The sequence below is a fragment of the Akebia trifoliata genome, chromosome 6, assembly GCF_017979445.1.
Source record: "Akebia trifoliata isolate Shusen 1 chromosome 6, ASM1797944v1, whole genome shotgun sequence".
In the NCBI taxonomy this organism is placed as follows: Eukaryota; Viridiplantae; Streptophyta; class Magnoliopsida; order Ranunculales; family Lardizabalaceae; genus Akebia; species Akebia trifoliata.
In genome coordinates this window covers 1,215,815-1,229,387 of record NC_141380.1, presented here as the reverse complement: position 1 = coordinate 1,229,387, position 13,573 = coordinate 1,215,815, and the positions used below count along the sequence as shown (strand labels likewise).

Genomic DNA, 13,573 nt, shown 5'->3' with positions numbered 1-13,573 from the left:
AACCTAATATGATCATCTAAGAAACAAGATGTGCCACGTTTAAGACGTGGATGATCAAACTTTTTCCTCCAGAGTCAAGACTGAGACAACATAGTTTTTCTCATGGTCATGGTGAGTTGTTTCATTGAGGGTTAATAAGGGCGAGAGAAAAATCTGCCTCTCCACACGTAAGCAGTCGTACACAAATACAACCACCACCACCTTACTTAGTCAAGCTTCTCATGTCCCAAGGACGTGACTCTTGTCTGTTCGTCCTTCATCACGTACCATCCCTTATAAATATACTCTCTCCTTGACCCCTTTCTCAGCATCGTATGTTTGTGAGTTTAGAAATTCTCAGTCTCTGATCTTTGCTGAGCTTCTTAGGAATTTTGATGATATCCCTTGTCGTGTCATTTTCTTTGATAAAAAGTATAGGAGAATCTGTAAAGCTCAGGAGGGATAGCGCCATGAACGACTTTCTATGTGATTTGATCGTCAATAGCGCTATCCATCCTGAGTTTTATCGGATCTTCTTACTCTATCTTGTGCAATTACATCAAGACTAGTGATAATGGCGATCTGGGTATGTTTAAATAGTTCATATTTTGATTTTTTTGCTTTTATTTTTCAGTAAAAATTGAGGAAGATATCTGGAGTGAGAGTAAGTAGACAACTTTCCTTCAAATTTGGCAAGAATGACACAAAAACATACATGGGTATGAGATTAAATAGCATTTTAGACAAATTTTCTCCTTTTATTGGATAATTTTAGAAAGCTAAGTGAGGTGGGTGGGTTTGTTCTTCTTCTTCTTTGCTCTCTTTCTCTTAAGTGAACTGGAATGACCAGTGGCTTGTTTTATTTATCATTCCAGGTCTTTCATCGAATATTCAAAATGATGTGGATCTGTTCTCCCTTCCATCCTCTGTGTGTGAGTGTGTGTGAGTGTGTGTGTGTGTGTGTTTTAACATGGTTCAGAAACCCTAAGTTGAATAAGAAGCTATGATATTTTGGAGAAATATGGGTTTGGTTTATAAGCTTCAGATTCATTGTTGCATGCAATTTTGACCTTTAAATAAAGTATTTTACAGTGGGTTTTGACTCCATTATTCCAACTTCTTCTAGACAATTCAAGTAGCTTTAACATCTCCATTTTCACCATGTCCCTCTGTCCACGAGAATTGCCAAATGAAATCTAATTTATTATGTAAGATGGGGTTTGTTTTCTTGTTCAAAATAGCTTTTGTACCTACCGAAATCTTACTTTTGGTTTCGGCTCTACCATCTGTTCCATGTTTTGTTGATTCGTACCAAGTTTACAACAATTACCCTTCATGGAAGGTCCACTACTATTATAGATTGTGAAATTTGCCTCAAATCCAATGGTTAGAATTATTCTGGATCACCGAATCCCTTGATTTACAGTTTAACAATTTGGGGTTTTTTTTTTTCATCAAAATTTCCAGAATTTTTGTCAATTTTTATTTATTTATTTAAAAAAAAAATAGATCGTTAACCAAACTAGATTTTGGTAAAGTAATCACAGTAGTGTAGGTCTAACAGGTCCGTAGTAAATGTATCTTCAGAGGTGACACGTGGCAGGATTTTGATCGTTGAATAGCCTTCGATCTATGTTATTATATTACTATAGCGTCCACAAGGACCTATCTTTCCTGGTAAGGTTTGAGTTTATGAGAATTTCTATCTCGAGAACTGCTGAGATGGGGTGATATTCTTCCTAAAGTTCTCAAGAAATAAGAAACCGTACCGATCCCAAGGAAACTGACAGTAATCCATCATAAGCCCGTATTTTCTTTTCATCTCTACCGTACATTTGATGAAGTTCCTCGAATGCCGTTTGAGTTTGAGGTTTTCATTTTTTACCAAAATACCCTCAGATTCCAATCTGCAAAGTGTATTTATTGCACCTTAACGTGTGCCCTAAAGGCACATATTAATTTTAGGGGGTGCACTTGACTTGGGCACTGCAGCGAGAACGTGCACTATTAAAGTTGGTGGGCCCTACCTTTCTCTCTACTCTTGAAAGGAGTCGGCTATGTTACCGCTGCACACTATGTATAATATAATGTACTCGTACGTCTGTCTATACGTCTAATAATGGGTATTATGGGCTTATACGCCATTGGGCTTTTTAAAACTGATTGAATCCAAAATATATTTCTCGTTTCGGTAATGGGCTTGAATCTATTGGGCTTTGAATATTATTGAAAATCTATAAGATATTCCTGAACTCGTTATCCATCCAAATCAAATACATGGTTCACGATAACTTAATTAAAATTGAAGATGAAAAACTAGTCTCTCCTTTTCTGTGTCTCGAGTTCAAGATTATGGCAACTGGATTCATCTCTCACCCTCGCAATCGATGTTGCTTCTGCTTCTCAACTACTCCAATTTCTACATCTCCAACACTGGGAAGGAATGCTTGTACCACAATTCGCTTTCGAATTAACCCAAGATCGTTGCCTCGAAAAAATACTACAGACCCGTTAGAGAGTTTAAAACCGGAATCAAAATCTCCACTTTCCCCTGAAAGAATCAAGAATTCAAGTACCTTAGTGAACCCATCGATCACAAATTCCGTTTTTGGTCTTCTTAGTCGATTAAGGTACTTGAATAGTAGTATATAATTATATGCCATTGGTGTTGATCTTTGTTTTGAAATTCGGGTATTTGAAATCATGGTGGAACTTGTAGGAATGAGGTTAAGGTTGATGAACTTGGATTGGAGATTTTGTCCATTGCAGTCCCAGCTGCATTGGCTCTAGCTGCTGATCCCATTGCATCCCTTGTTGATTCTGCGTTCGTTGGTCATTTGGGTATGTAGGTTCTGTTTCTCATTTTCGTAAATTATGAGCGATTTTGTATTTTGAAAAAGTTAAAAATTTCATTGACTTGGATGTTCTTTAGTTTGGGCTGATTCTTTTTTTTGGGTTGAATTCTTCAATATGGATATTAATGGTTTGGGTCCATCTATAATGAATCCTACTTTTTTGTTTTGTTTCAAGTGTTCAGGTTGTATTGTGATACCATAAGCGAATTCATTTTATTTAATTTTTTCAATAGGATCGATCGAATTGGCAGCGGTTGGGGTGTCCATTTCAGTGTTTAACCTTGTTTCGAAATTGTTTAATGTACCTTTGCTCAACATCACAACATCCTTTGTCGCTGAAGAGCAGGCAATGACTAGTGAGAGTAGTCGCGGAACGGGCTCAAGTATGGATTACGTATTTAATTTTTTATTTTTGAATACAAGCAAGTCCTATTTATATTGCAATTTTCTTGAATTGAGGACTAATGTAGATGTTTATTTTTCCGGAACGTTTTTGCAGACTATTTTATTTTTATTAACATTGAAATGCATATTATTTTTAGGCAGTATTGGATTTGATTCTGTTTCAATGCTTCAAGAGCCCATGGGAACTAGCAAGAAGTTCCTTCCTGCGGTATCAACTTCTGTAGCATTGGCTGCCGGCATCGGCATTGTAGAAACTATTGCACTTTCCGTTGGTGCGGGGTTCTTAATGAATATCATGGGTATACCTGTTGTACGTAGTACTAATCTAGTTTTGTATTATATTCATGTAGAAGATTAATTTGATTTCCTAAAGTTTTAGGTTTCCTGTCTCCATGAATTATATATCATTCTCAATGTGTTGGTTTATGGCGGTTATTTTAGATGCCATATTATCTATTATTGGAAGTTTTTTCTAGTATGTCGAACCTATGTGATCAGCAAGATAAGTTTGAAGCGAGTATTACATTTGTATGCTGTCTCCATTGCCTGCTGTCAAGCATTAAACTATTTTTCATTGGGTTGGATTGGGTCCTATCCATTTTTTAATTTTTTTTTAGATTTGTTCAAATCCAGTATTATATGTATCATCATATTGGATTGGGTCTGGACTTTAAAACTGAAAGATCAGATTAGGTCATTGGTCTAATAAATCTTCATTGATGTGGTACCGATCCAAATTCAACCAACTAACAGCCCTACTTTCCAAGGTTCCCTTTTTATTCCTTTGAAAATTGATGCGAAACATGTCGATAATCCTTTTTGGGTGAGCTGAAAAGTGTGAAGAAGTTATTGCTCTAGGAGTCTTCTTGGAACATAATATTATATGGGAGACATCTCTATGCAAGCTTAAATTGTGAATTAAAAAGCTTCTCTACCTGCACATACCTTGTTCCTGCATTCAGACTTGTACAAAAATTTGTTTTTACTTGAACTAGAGAGCTTCTCACCCTAACCATAATTTATAACAATTTTAACCCTTGAAACTTGAAAGCTTTGAAGTGAAAGTTTGGGAGTTATAATTCATTGTCTGAAAGTCTATGATGTACTTAACTTTAATTGATGGAATTCGACTTTTTTAATGGTTCTAGAAGTTATGACATTGAAGTAAATCAACAAGCTATGGGCTGGTGCAATATCAACATGAAAGTGGTGCCTAGTTGGAAAAATCCTGGTTGTGATAAAATATAGCTTTATTTAGAGAGTGCTTGGTAGGAAATGCAAGGCCAATTAGGGTAGCGGTCATTAGTACATATGACAAGGCCAGTGAGGACTTTACAAGACTGCTTCCAGGTCATATAGTGGGAAAGATTCTATTGAGGTGGACACAAGGGCTCTTCTTCAGGGTCTAGAAATTTTTGGGTGCTGCTTCGACGGTTCTCTTATTGTTGGGATGATTTTAGTGATGCCAATATGTCTCATTTTTGTCAATGATAAACATTTATGGTGAATGATCCAGGAAAAACTATGATGGTTTGTGTCATCTGACTGATTGATTTTTTCTTGGGAGTTCTGCTGACTTGGGTCATTTGATTGGGGTGGGAACTTTCCTGCTTGTACAGTTTTATGTGATGTGTTCAACTTCATGTTATTTGGCGGGTCTTTGCCTATTGTCTTCTAGATGTACAGTAGTTTTTCTCTAAATTTTTTTTTTTTTTTGTGAAATGTGTTCATCTTTTAGAATTATTAGGTAACTTCATTGGGAATATGTTTTTGATGTTTGACAGCAGAATTGTCTTACTTGCCAAAATGGTTTAATGTTTGTTAAAGAGTTCATTGGAAAGTTTTTTCACCTTTATAGACTATTCTACAGGATTCACTGATGCGTGGACCAGCTGAGCATTTTCTTACTCTGAGGGCTTTTGGTGCTCCAGCCATAGTAATTGCACTTGCTGCACAAGGAACTTTTCGTGGATTTCTGGATACAAAAACACCTCTATATGCCACAGGTAAGAGGCTAATCTTTCAATCCTTTCTCTAGTATTTAATTCACTACAGAAGTTCTCTCGCATATTTAGTATACAAGTTGACTCACAAGAGGCTATTAGTAAGAATCAGATCCCTGTCATGACGAGTAGAAGCATGACATCCATTCGTTTGGTGGACTTAACACGTATCCACCTATAGAATCCTCCATGCTAGCAAACGATTGCATATAAGTTCATAGTCTCCCAATTGGATGCCGATATTCACCTGATCTATTGAACATGCCCTGTCTAGTGTTTCTCTGCACTGCATTGCCAGTCCCATGGCCAGATGAGGGTTATTTAGGGTTTGGCAGCAGGAGCCTCCTCACATGAATCTTGATCCTTCTAATTTTGAGAGCTTCTATCAACGCACCATGTTTTACTTATAACACACCAATCTATATGTAGTTAAACTATTTAATTTCCAAAGGATTGGTGTGTTGTAAGTAAAAGTTGGTGTGCCAATAGAATCACTCTAAATTTTATAGATAGAATTTAATGGAGGAAAAATATTCATTCACATAACCAAAGTTTATGATCCTTATAATTTATCGATTACTGCATTCTTTTAAACAGTAAAAAAATATGACAACTATCCACTGCAAAGAAACTCTAAATAGAGTTGAATTTAGGAAAATGATTCATTCAGGCGACCCTAAAGTTTTGTGATGTGGCTTTCACGAAGATCCATCTCAAAGCTATCCAACTTTTAACACAACCAAATAATAAATGGGCACTGTGCCCATAAAGTGGCCATTGAGACACGATACTTACATTAGATAAGCTAAACATACGCTAAGTAAATCATCAGCAATGGTTCTCTTCCTTCTTCTGTAGGAACTAATGTTCGTGATGATCCAAGTGACACACATGTACTCTCTTAGCAAGCTATAAATAATATATATTGCTATCATGGATAATCAGGTGTTGGCAACTTACTGAATGCGGTATTGGATCCAATTTTGATATTCTACTTTGGTCTGGGCATTGGTGGTGCTGCAATTTCTACTGTGATTTCCGAGTATGTCAAGAATGTGGTAAAATAATTTTGCTCTTCATATGGCGTTCTTGCCATAATATACAAATTTTCATGTTTTTTTACGTTTCTGGTGTGCATTTTTTTTCTCAGATATTTGATTGCATTTATCCTCCTTCGGGAGTTGAATGCAAAAGTATTGCTTATCCCTCCAAATATTCATGTGAGTGGAGTGGCCCGATATCTGAAATCTGGTATGCCTTGTGCCAACTAAAGTATTTTGATATTTGATGTTTGTGCTCTTTCTTTTAGAAAAAAAAAAAAGGCGCCATGCTTTTCCTGAACATGGTTGCGTGAAGATAAAGATCTCTGTGCTTTTCTCAGCATATAGTAATTGAAATATGAATCCATTTTTGTAGGTGGCCTTCTAATAGGTAGAACCGTGGCTGTTCTTATAACTATGACATTAGCAACATCTGTGGCTGCACAGCAGGGTCCTGTATCTATGGCTGGTCATCAAATTTGCTTGCAAGTTTGGTTGGCTGTTTCTTTACTTACTGATGCTTTAGCTCTTGCTGGTCAGGTAACAGTTTTTCAATTCCCACCTGTATTGTATGTTTTATCGCATATGTAACATTGTATCGACATGGGTGCATTTCAAATTTGTGGATCTGCACTGTTACATTGATTGATTTGTGTTTTTTTGGAAAACATGAATAGTTGATGGGTCCATATAGTTTTTCGAACAAAATCCCAGATGTTGAAGCATTTGAAAAACTGAACTCCCAATGGTCTTCAATTCTCAGCAGTGTTGGCTTTGTAACTAACATGCTTACACTTGTTATATTTATGTAATGCACTTGAGAAACAATTACATTTGAAGTTCTAGTAGGGGGGAATGCCATCAAGCTCAATAACCAAAATATGAGGGAAAAAAAAGCCTCATTATGGTTAAGGAGCCACGTATCTGGGTGTAGAGAATAACAGTTATCTTTTCTATATGATATTTTGTCTCTTGGTTGCCAATATAACTTACAGGGGAATGGACAAACCGTTTGAGTTTTAATGCTTGAAGATTCTTTATGATGCTTGTTCTCACTCCTCAATGCCACTGGTTTTTCCGCAGGCTCTTCTAGCTAGTGGTTACTCTCAAGGGGATTACAGACTAGCTCAGAATGTGATTTACAGGGTTCTTCAGGTTAATATCGCCCCCCCCACCCCTCTTAAAAAAAAACAAGATATTTTCCTTGTACATGGTTTCCATTTTTCTGTTTTTTGAAATAATATTTATTTAAATCAAATAATCATTCTAAGTACTGTCCTTTGAATTCCAATCAGATTGGTTTAGTTACTGGAATAGCTTTGGCTGTTATCCTTTTCCTTGGGTTTGGGTCATTTTCTTGCTTGTTTAGTACAGATGCTGCTGTCTTGGAGATTGCAAGGTCGGGTATCTTGGTAAGAACCATTTACTTGAAAATTTTCTTGTATGTCAGCACGAGCATTGTATTTGTGCATGTCAACTTTTAGAGCACTTGAGCACACATATAATTAGGAGAGAAAATCCAACATTGAAGATTCTTTGCAGTTTGTTGCTGGATCTCAACCCATGAATGCCCTTGCTTTTGTTTTTGATGGACTCTACTATGGGGTTTCTGATTTCACGTATGCCGCATACTCAATGGTACATCCTCTACTCTATTTTGATGTGGCATCTTTTTCTTTACCAAACTACACATTTGTTTGTATTTAGTTAAGACTCTTTAACACCAGATGCTGCTCAGGTATTGGTTGGGCTGATTTCTTCATTGTTCTTAATTGTGGCTGCTCCTGTATTTGGCCTTGCTGGAGTCTGGATGGGGTTGTTTCTTTTCATGAGCTTGCGAGTTGTTGCCGGATTTTGGAGGTTTGCTACAACTTGATTGTTAAATTAGACATTTCTTTCGTAGTTTCCCATGGCCTAAAGAATTGGGTTAGACTTGTACCATTTAGTAGAATGTATGATAGCCCACTAACTGTTGTATAAGAAATAAATGCAAGGAATCCGGAGAATTTGAATGATTAGCTGCCCCTCATAGATGGGTGGTCAGATTAATAAAAATAATTTGTGGGTTTTTGGATGATCAGATGGATATGATATTTGGGTTGGGACATTAGGACATGTCCAAAATGTGGCTCATCAATTAGATAGTCTGCATCTAATATTTAGATTTTCGACTACTTATGGCCCAACCATATCATTTCCTTCTCTGACCATTTTGTTTGGGGTTTGGTATCCTTTGTTACAATGTATATTTTTTGTATAATTTCAGGTTGGGCAGCAAAGGTGGACCATGGAAAATGGTTTGGTCAGAGATGGAGCAAAATGGTAAATGAGACTCAGAGCTTGTTTTTGAGATCCCCTGCAGTGGCTGTCAGGTGAAAATCATCATTGTTTAAGGTGTTGTGACCTTGTTTAAGGTCTCAAAAGCAAAAGAGTGCAGAGAGATTCAGAAATTCAGTAAGCTTTAGTTGCATATTATGTGATGACCACAAATAGGAGAGAGAACCATCTCATACTAACCCTTCATCGCTCGAACGCATTGCTCATGAAACTACGTTTGATCGTGTAAGTGCTTGAAAGTATTCAAGCATGACTGGGTCATTACTAATTAACAGGTAATTCAGGTATTGAGGTTTGAAATGTACTGGTTTTATCTATACATAGATTTGTTTAATACAAAGTGTATAGCTGATATTTGGCACAGATGTTGTTCAAGAGAGTAACTGTTTAATCTTCTGTCTGAGAGTCAAATAAGGTGTTAGAGATGTAAATTCTCATTCTGATAAAAACTCGTGAAATTCATCATTGTTATTAAAGTATTTATTTTGATTCTGAATTTCTCTCATCTTTCCTGGCTGCTGGCTGATCTTTTCAAATTTATTTTAGAGTTTAAAAGTGTCACCATTGCCACACCAACACTGCAATTCTTTGGTGATTTAAATAGGAATTGGTGTTGGCAGTAGTAAAAGTTTGTTAGGCAATAGCAGCTCTCTAAAAAAATCAATGTAATTCTCTACCATTCTCTTAAAAAGACTTTTTCTGAACCTATCCAAGAAAATATGGAAACCCAAACAACAGCCTTTCCTTCTTATGTACGGCATTGGATACAATACAAGTTGTCTATAGAATCATCCATATTCTTCCACAACAGTCTGCACCACTCTGGAAACTCAATTATTACAGATTCTTGATTGAAAGTATAGATATTACGATAAAGACCCCCCCAGTCCCTATTACAACCAACCATTTGACACTATTATGAATAAAAGAAATAGAGAGATTTATCAAACAGACCTAACTGTACATTTTTATTACAAAAACTCCCTTAGGAGTTCTTATAGGGGCTTTGTTATCCAGCAATTAAAACCTTTAAGATTGGGGATCCACGTCAAAAAATTCAAATTGATGCTGTTAATTTGTTCATCAATTTATGGCATTCAGCCATAATCATGATCTGATGCCTCATTGTTATAAAGAACTAAATTCTATAAAATTTTGGGGAAAGGTTCATTTTCACCGTAGAATTTTAATTTTTAATTTAAGTGTTTTGTTAAGCCATTCATTTTGAACCCAATAATTTTTTTTTTCTAATAATTTTTTTTTTTTTCCGAATCGGAGTTATTCCATGAAATGTACTAGTATGTGGTGTGGGGTTTTATCAATTTGATAATCCACATTGGCTCAACCGCGCAAAGCCATTTGGATCCCTCACCATTTTAAAGGCAAAGCTAAAAGCCCCCCTTTTAAACACGAGAGCCCTCCTTTAAAAAACCTTAGGAGAAGGAATTTATAACATTTATAACTCTTAATAGGTTTTAAAACTCATTCATATTCTAAGCTTGAGATGTTATTAAAATTAAAAAGCCCAATCTTATGTTAAATGAATCCTAATTATTACATACTACACATGACCGGTATATACAGATCAAGAATTGGACCGAGCGACTCAACAAACTTAGTAAGATTTTCAAGATTCAGTAACCAACTTGATAAAGTCAGGAAGTTTTTTTAATAAAATTGCAACAGGTAGGTCTGCCATGGTTTGGCTTTAAATCTCGTCAAAAGTAAAGCACATTGGCATTCCACATTAGAAGAAATAGATTCACAAAAATAGTAACCACAGATTATTTACAAACTTTGCGGTCCACATTAGAAGAAATAGATTCACAAAAATAGTAACCACATGTTATTTACAAACATTGCTGTGCATTACAGACCCACTCATCAAGTCCATGGCCCTTCTTATTAAGCTATACCACATGTTCTTTGTTAGTCCACACATTTACAGAAAAAAAAAAAAAAAATTTACTATAGAAGCCTACATTGTTCAAGTATTACCAAAAAAAAAAAAAAAAATACAGAACATAACCACCACCAACACCTCACTATCCGTAAATATATGAAAAAAAAAATACAAATTGTCCCAGCCAAATTCTCCAATCTTATAAAACCTAGAGAGAATCCGCTTATACGGGAGAAAAAAAGATAGAAAAGTATTGAATAGTGTTCCTAGTAGATTCAGAGACAAAATTGACATCATATGTGATCGATCCTTGAAGTAACTCAAAACCCCAAATCAGGGAACCCCAAATCAAGCAATCCATGCTCATCATCAAAACCATAACTGAAATTCTCCTCTGGTCTTTGTTGCCTCAAGAAATCGAAACTATAATCCAACCCTGAGGGTGCCTCATCCATATGGTACAAACTCCCCAACAGCTTTGCATCAGGATTCTGCAATTGGTATGATAAATCTGATGGATTCACACATTGCAACAACTGCTCTCTATCAGAGAACCCCGACTCACCTAAGTAACAATTCCTGTCCTCCTTTAATCCAAGGTCATCATTGGTACCAGCATCTATAGTCTGAAGGAGCTCTTCCACATCAAACATCTCCTCTGTGGCTGATAACTCCTGCAAATTATCTTGTTTGGGTCCGATTTCATTGAAAGGGTAAGAGTCCATAACACCAGCCACTCTCTCTTCCATAGCCTCCGTCTTCACCACACTCGTGGGATTAGGAGGAGCCTCGACGTCAATTCTCGAATCCCAATTTTCAGTTTTGATCACCGGGTGTGATTCAATCTTGAAATTTGATTCCTCTGACCCATTAATATCAGAGTGGTTCGATGTTGTCATGGTGGATTCCGACGTTACTGGGGTTCCTGCTGAAAATGATTCCTCAGAAGACTCCTTGGATATACCTGGAAGGTTGAGACGGGCACATGAGCCATACAGAGCCCTAGCAGCCTCATCGTAGGCCAGGGCAGCTTCTATTGCAGTTGAGAAAGTGCCCAACCAAAGCCGACTCCCCCTGTTGGGTTCACGAATCTCAGCGACCCACTTTCCCCACGTCCTCTGCCTCACACCTCTGTAATTGCAGCAAGAATTCTCAGGTCCTCCCTTTCCTCTCATGCATCCCTTCTTTGAGCCCTTAGCGGGGACTCTACGAGAACGTTTGCCCCCTTCGTTTGAACATTCGATTTGATTATTTAACTCTTTCCACTTCGCGAGAGTTTCCGCTATAGAATTAGACCCATTGCGTCTACTTCGCGATTTTCTCTTCCTGTAAAACAATTCCAAGAAAGAAAACTAGGGTTAGAAACTTGGAATAGGACCAATTTTTAACAATTTAATACAAGTTTCTATTAAGGGTTTAATGTTCCTCCTACTACTAGCTATAAAAAAAAAAAAAAAAAAAAAAAAAAACTCCTAAAGTGATTTAATCTTTTAAGTTCTACAAGAAATCAAAACAAAACGCCATTAAAATCCAGAAGACAAGCTGAATCTCAGATCCAAAACAAAAAAACTAAGACCATACACACTGAAAATCCCTTTACACAGAGAATTGTTTAAATCTCGAAAATGATCCACAAAACATTCATCTTTTCCTTAAATTGATAAAAAGATTTTGTATTCTAAAAATAAAAATAAAAAAAATCCAAAAAATGGAGAAACTCAGAAACAAATTATTTTCATCAAGCATACCTTTCGAGATGATCTGAAGACATACGCGGTGAAGAAACTCCTTCAATTATTACTTGGAAACAATTCCTCCTTCAATAAGGGTTGTTTGTTTGTTTTTTCCCCCACTCTCTGTTTCCTTCTTTGTTTGAGGTTTTTCTGCTTCGCTCCAACTTAAACTTCCGTAGACTTCTTGAAGATGAATGAAGAACTCTTTTTCTAGTTATGCTGTGGGGGACATTTATAGCCTTCTCGAGATATTTCGAGACCATATAAAATATCAGTGACGTGGCAACAGCTGTTCGCGCATGAATTGTCTCTGACCACAACTTATAACACGTGGCGTTAGATGGTTCTCGAAATATCACAGCACCTTCCATCGCTTTCATGAACGAGTTTGATACACCTTCTCGGCATAGAAAAATGGACACGTCATTACACGGCAACCTTAAAAAAAAAAAAAAAAAACAATTAAAAATTTGATATAGTACAATTCTTGTCTTCTAAAAATGTGTGATGGTCATTAACTCATTATTTGACCCAATAAATAAACCTACAAAACGGAGGTATTATCTTCTAAAAATTACAATGCCAAACAAAAATTACATAACTTGACTCTATAGAAATTTTTTGCTTTTACCATCTATAGAAATTTTGCAAGGTGATGTGTTGGCTTAGATGGTAAAATATATATATATATATATATATATATGGGTTGGGTTCCGTAGACTCACATTACGATTCACATTATGACACATCATTTTGTCTTATATGGATAAAAATGTTTGGAATGAATTCCCTCATCACAGAGATCATCCTCACAAAAAATCAGTTTATTCCAAATATTTTTGCCCATATAAGATAAATGATGTGTCGCAATGTGAGTCGTAATAAGGATCGTAATAACGTTATCCTATATATATATTAATAAAAACTCAAAAAATAAGGAGAAAAATTTATTGTAAAATATTTAGAAGAGTAGAATCCATTATCCTAAAAATTGGCAAATCAATGATGAAATTGGTTGGGTACACATTAACTGCCTATTTGTGTGAGATGGAGAATTTTCTCTTTCCTTAGATGAGGAATGGGCCGATTAATGGTGCGGCCTTATGATACTAAGAAGAGTCACTGATGAGTGATGACATCTTTAACCATTGGGATACACGGATAGACCAAAAGATGAGGTACTTCATCACGTCAGCTACCTCTTATACTAGCCCAATGGGCCCACTCCAAACTTCAAGTGGTAGAGGGCGTGGTTCACATTATGGGTTTAACACTTAATTGATAATTAAAATATATAATTATCATAATTAAATTATTT

General features: G+C 36.2%; 2 protein-coding genes across 4 annotated transcripts; one reads left to right on the top strand and one right to left on the bottom strand.

The window, feature by feature from the left end:
• Window positions 1–410: 410 nt before the first annotated feature.
• LOC147399430 (MATE efflux family protein) lies at window positions 411–9,111 on the top strand. 3 transcript variants are annotated; one of them, XM_086444791.1, is made up of 13 exons: window positions 411–565; window positions 2,699–2,820; window positions 3,068–3,217; window positions 3,377–3,549; window positions 5,110–5,245; window positions 6,188–6,284; window positions 6,393–6,493; window positions 6,659–6,822; window positions 7,366–7,437; window positions 7,578–7,694; window positions 7,825–7,920; window positions 8,021–8,142; window positions 8,549–9,111. In XM_086444791.1, exons 3-13 carry the CDS (start codon window positions 3,184–3,186, stop codon window positions 8,610–8,612), a joined length of 1,176 nt encoding a protein of 391 aa, XP_086300917.1. In that variant the 5' UTR covers window positions 411–565; window positions 2,699–2,820; window positions 3,068–3,183; the 3' UTR covers window positions 8,613–9,111. The 3 variants fall into 3 exon arrangements, 2 of the variants coding, with proteins under 2 accessions (XP_086300917.1, XP_086300916.1); XR_015179060.1 differs by lacking the exon at window positions 411–565 and adding an exon at window positions 1,612–2,609 and having other exon boundaries at window positions 8,010–8,142; XM_086444790.1 differs by lacking the exon at window positions 411–565 and adding an exon at window positions 1,627–2,609.
• Window positions 9,112–10,403: 1,292 nt separating this feature from the next.
• On the bottom strand, window positions 10,404–12,469 carry LOC147399429 (dehydration-responsive element-binding protein 2C-like). Its single transcript, XM_086444789.1, has 2 exons — window positions 12,271–12,469; window positions 10,404–11,848 (listed from the first exon to the last, which is right to left on the bottom strand). Exons 1-2 carry the CDS (start codon window positions 12,291–12,293, stop codon window positions 10,843–10,845), a joined length of 1,029 nt encoding a protein of 342 aa, XP_086300915.1. The 5' UTR covers window positions 12,294–12,469; the 3' UTR covers window positions 10,404–10,842.
• Between the last annotated feature and the right edge of the window lie 1,104 nt (window positions 12,470–13,573).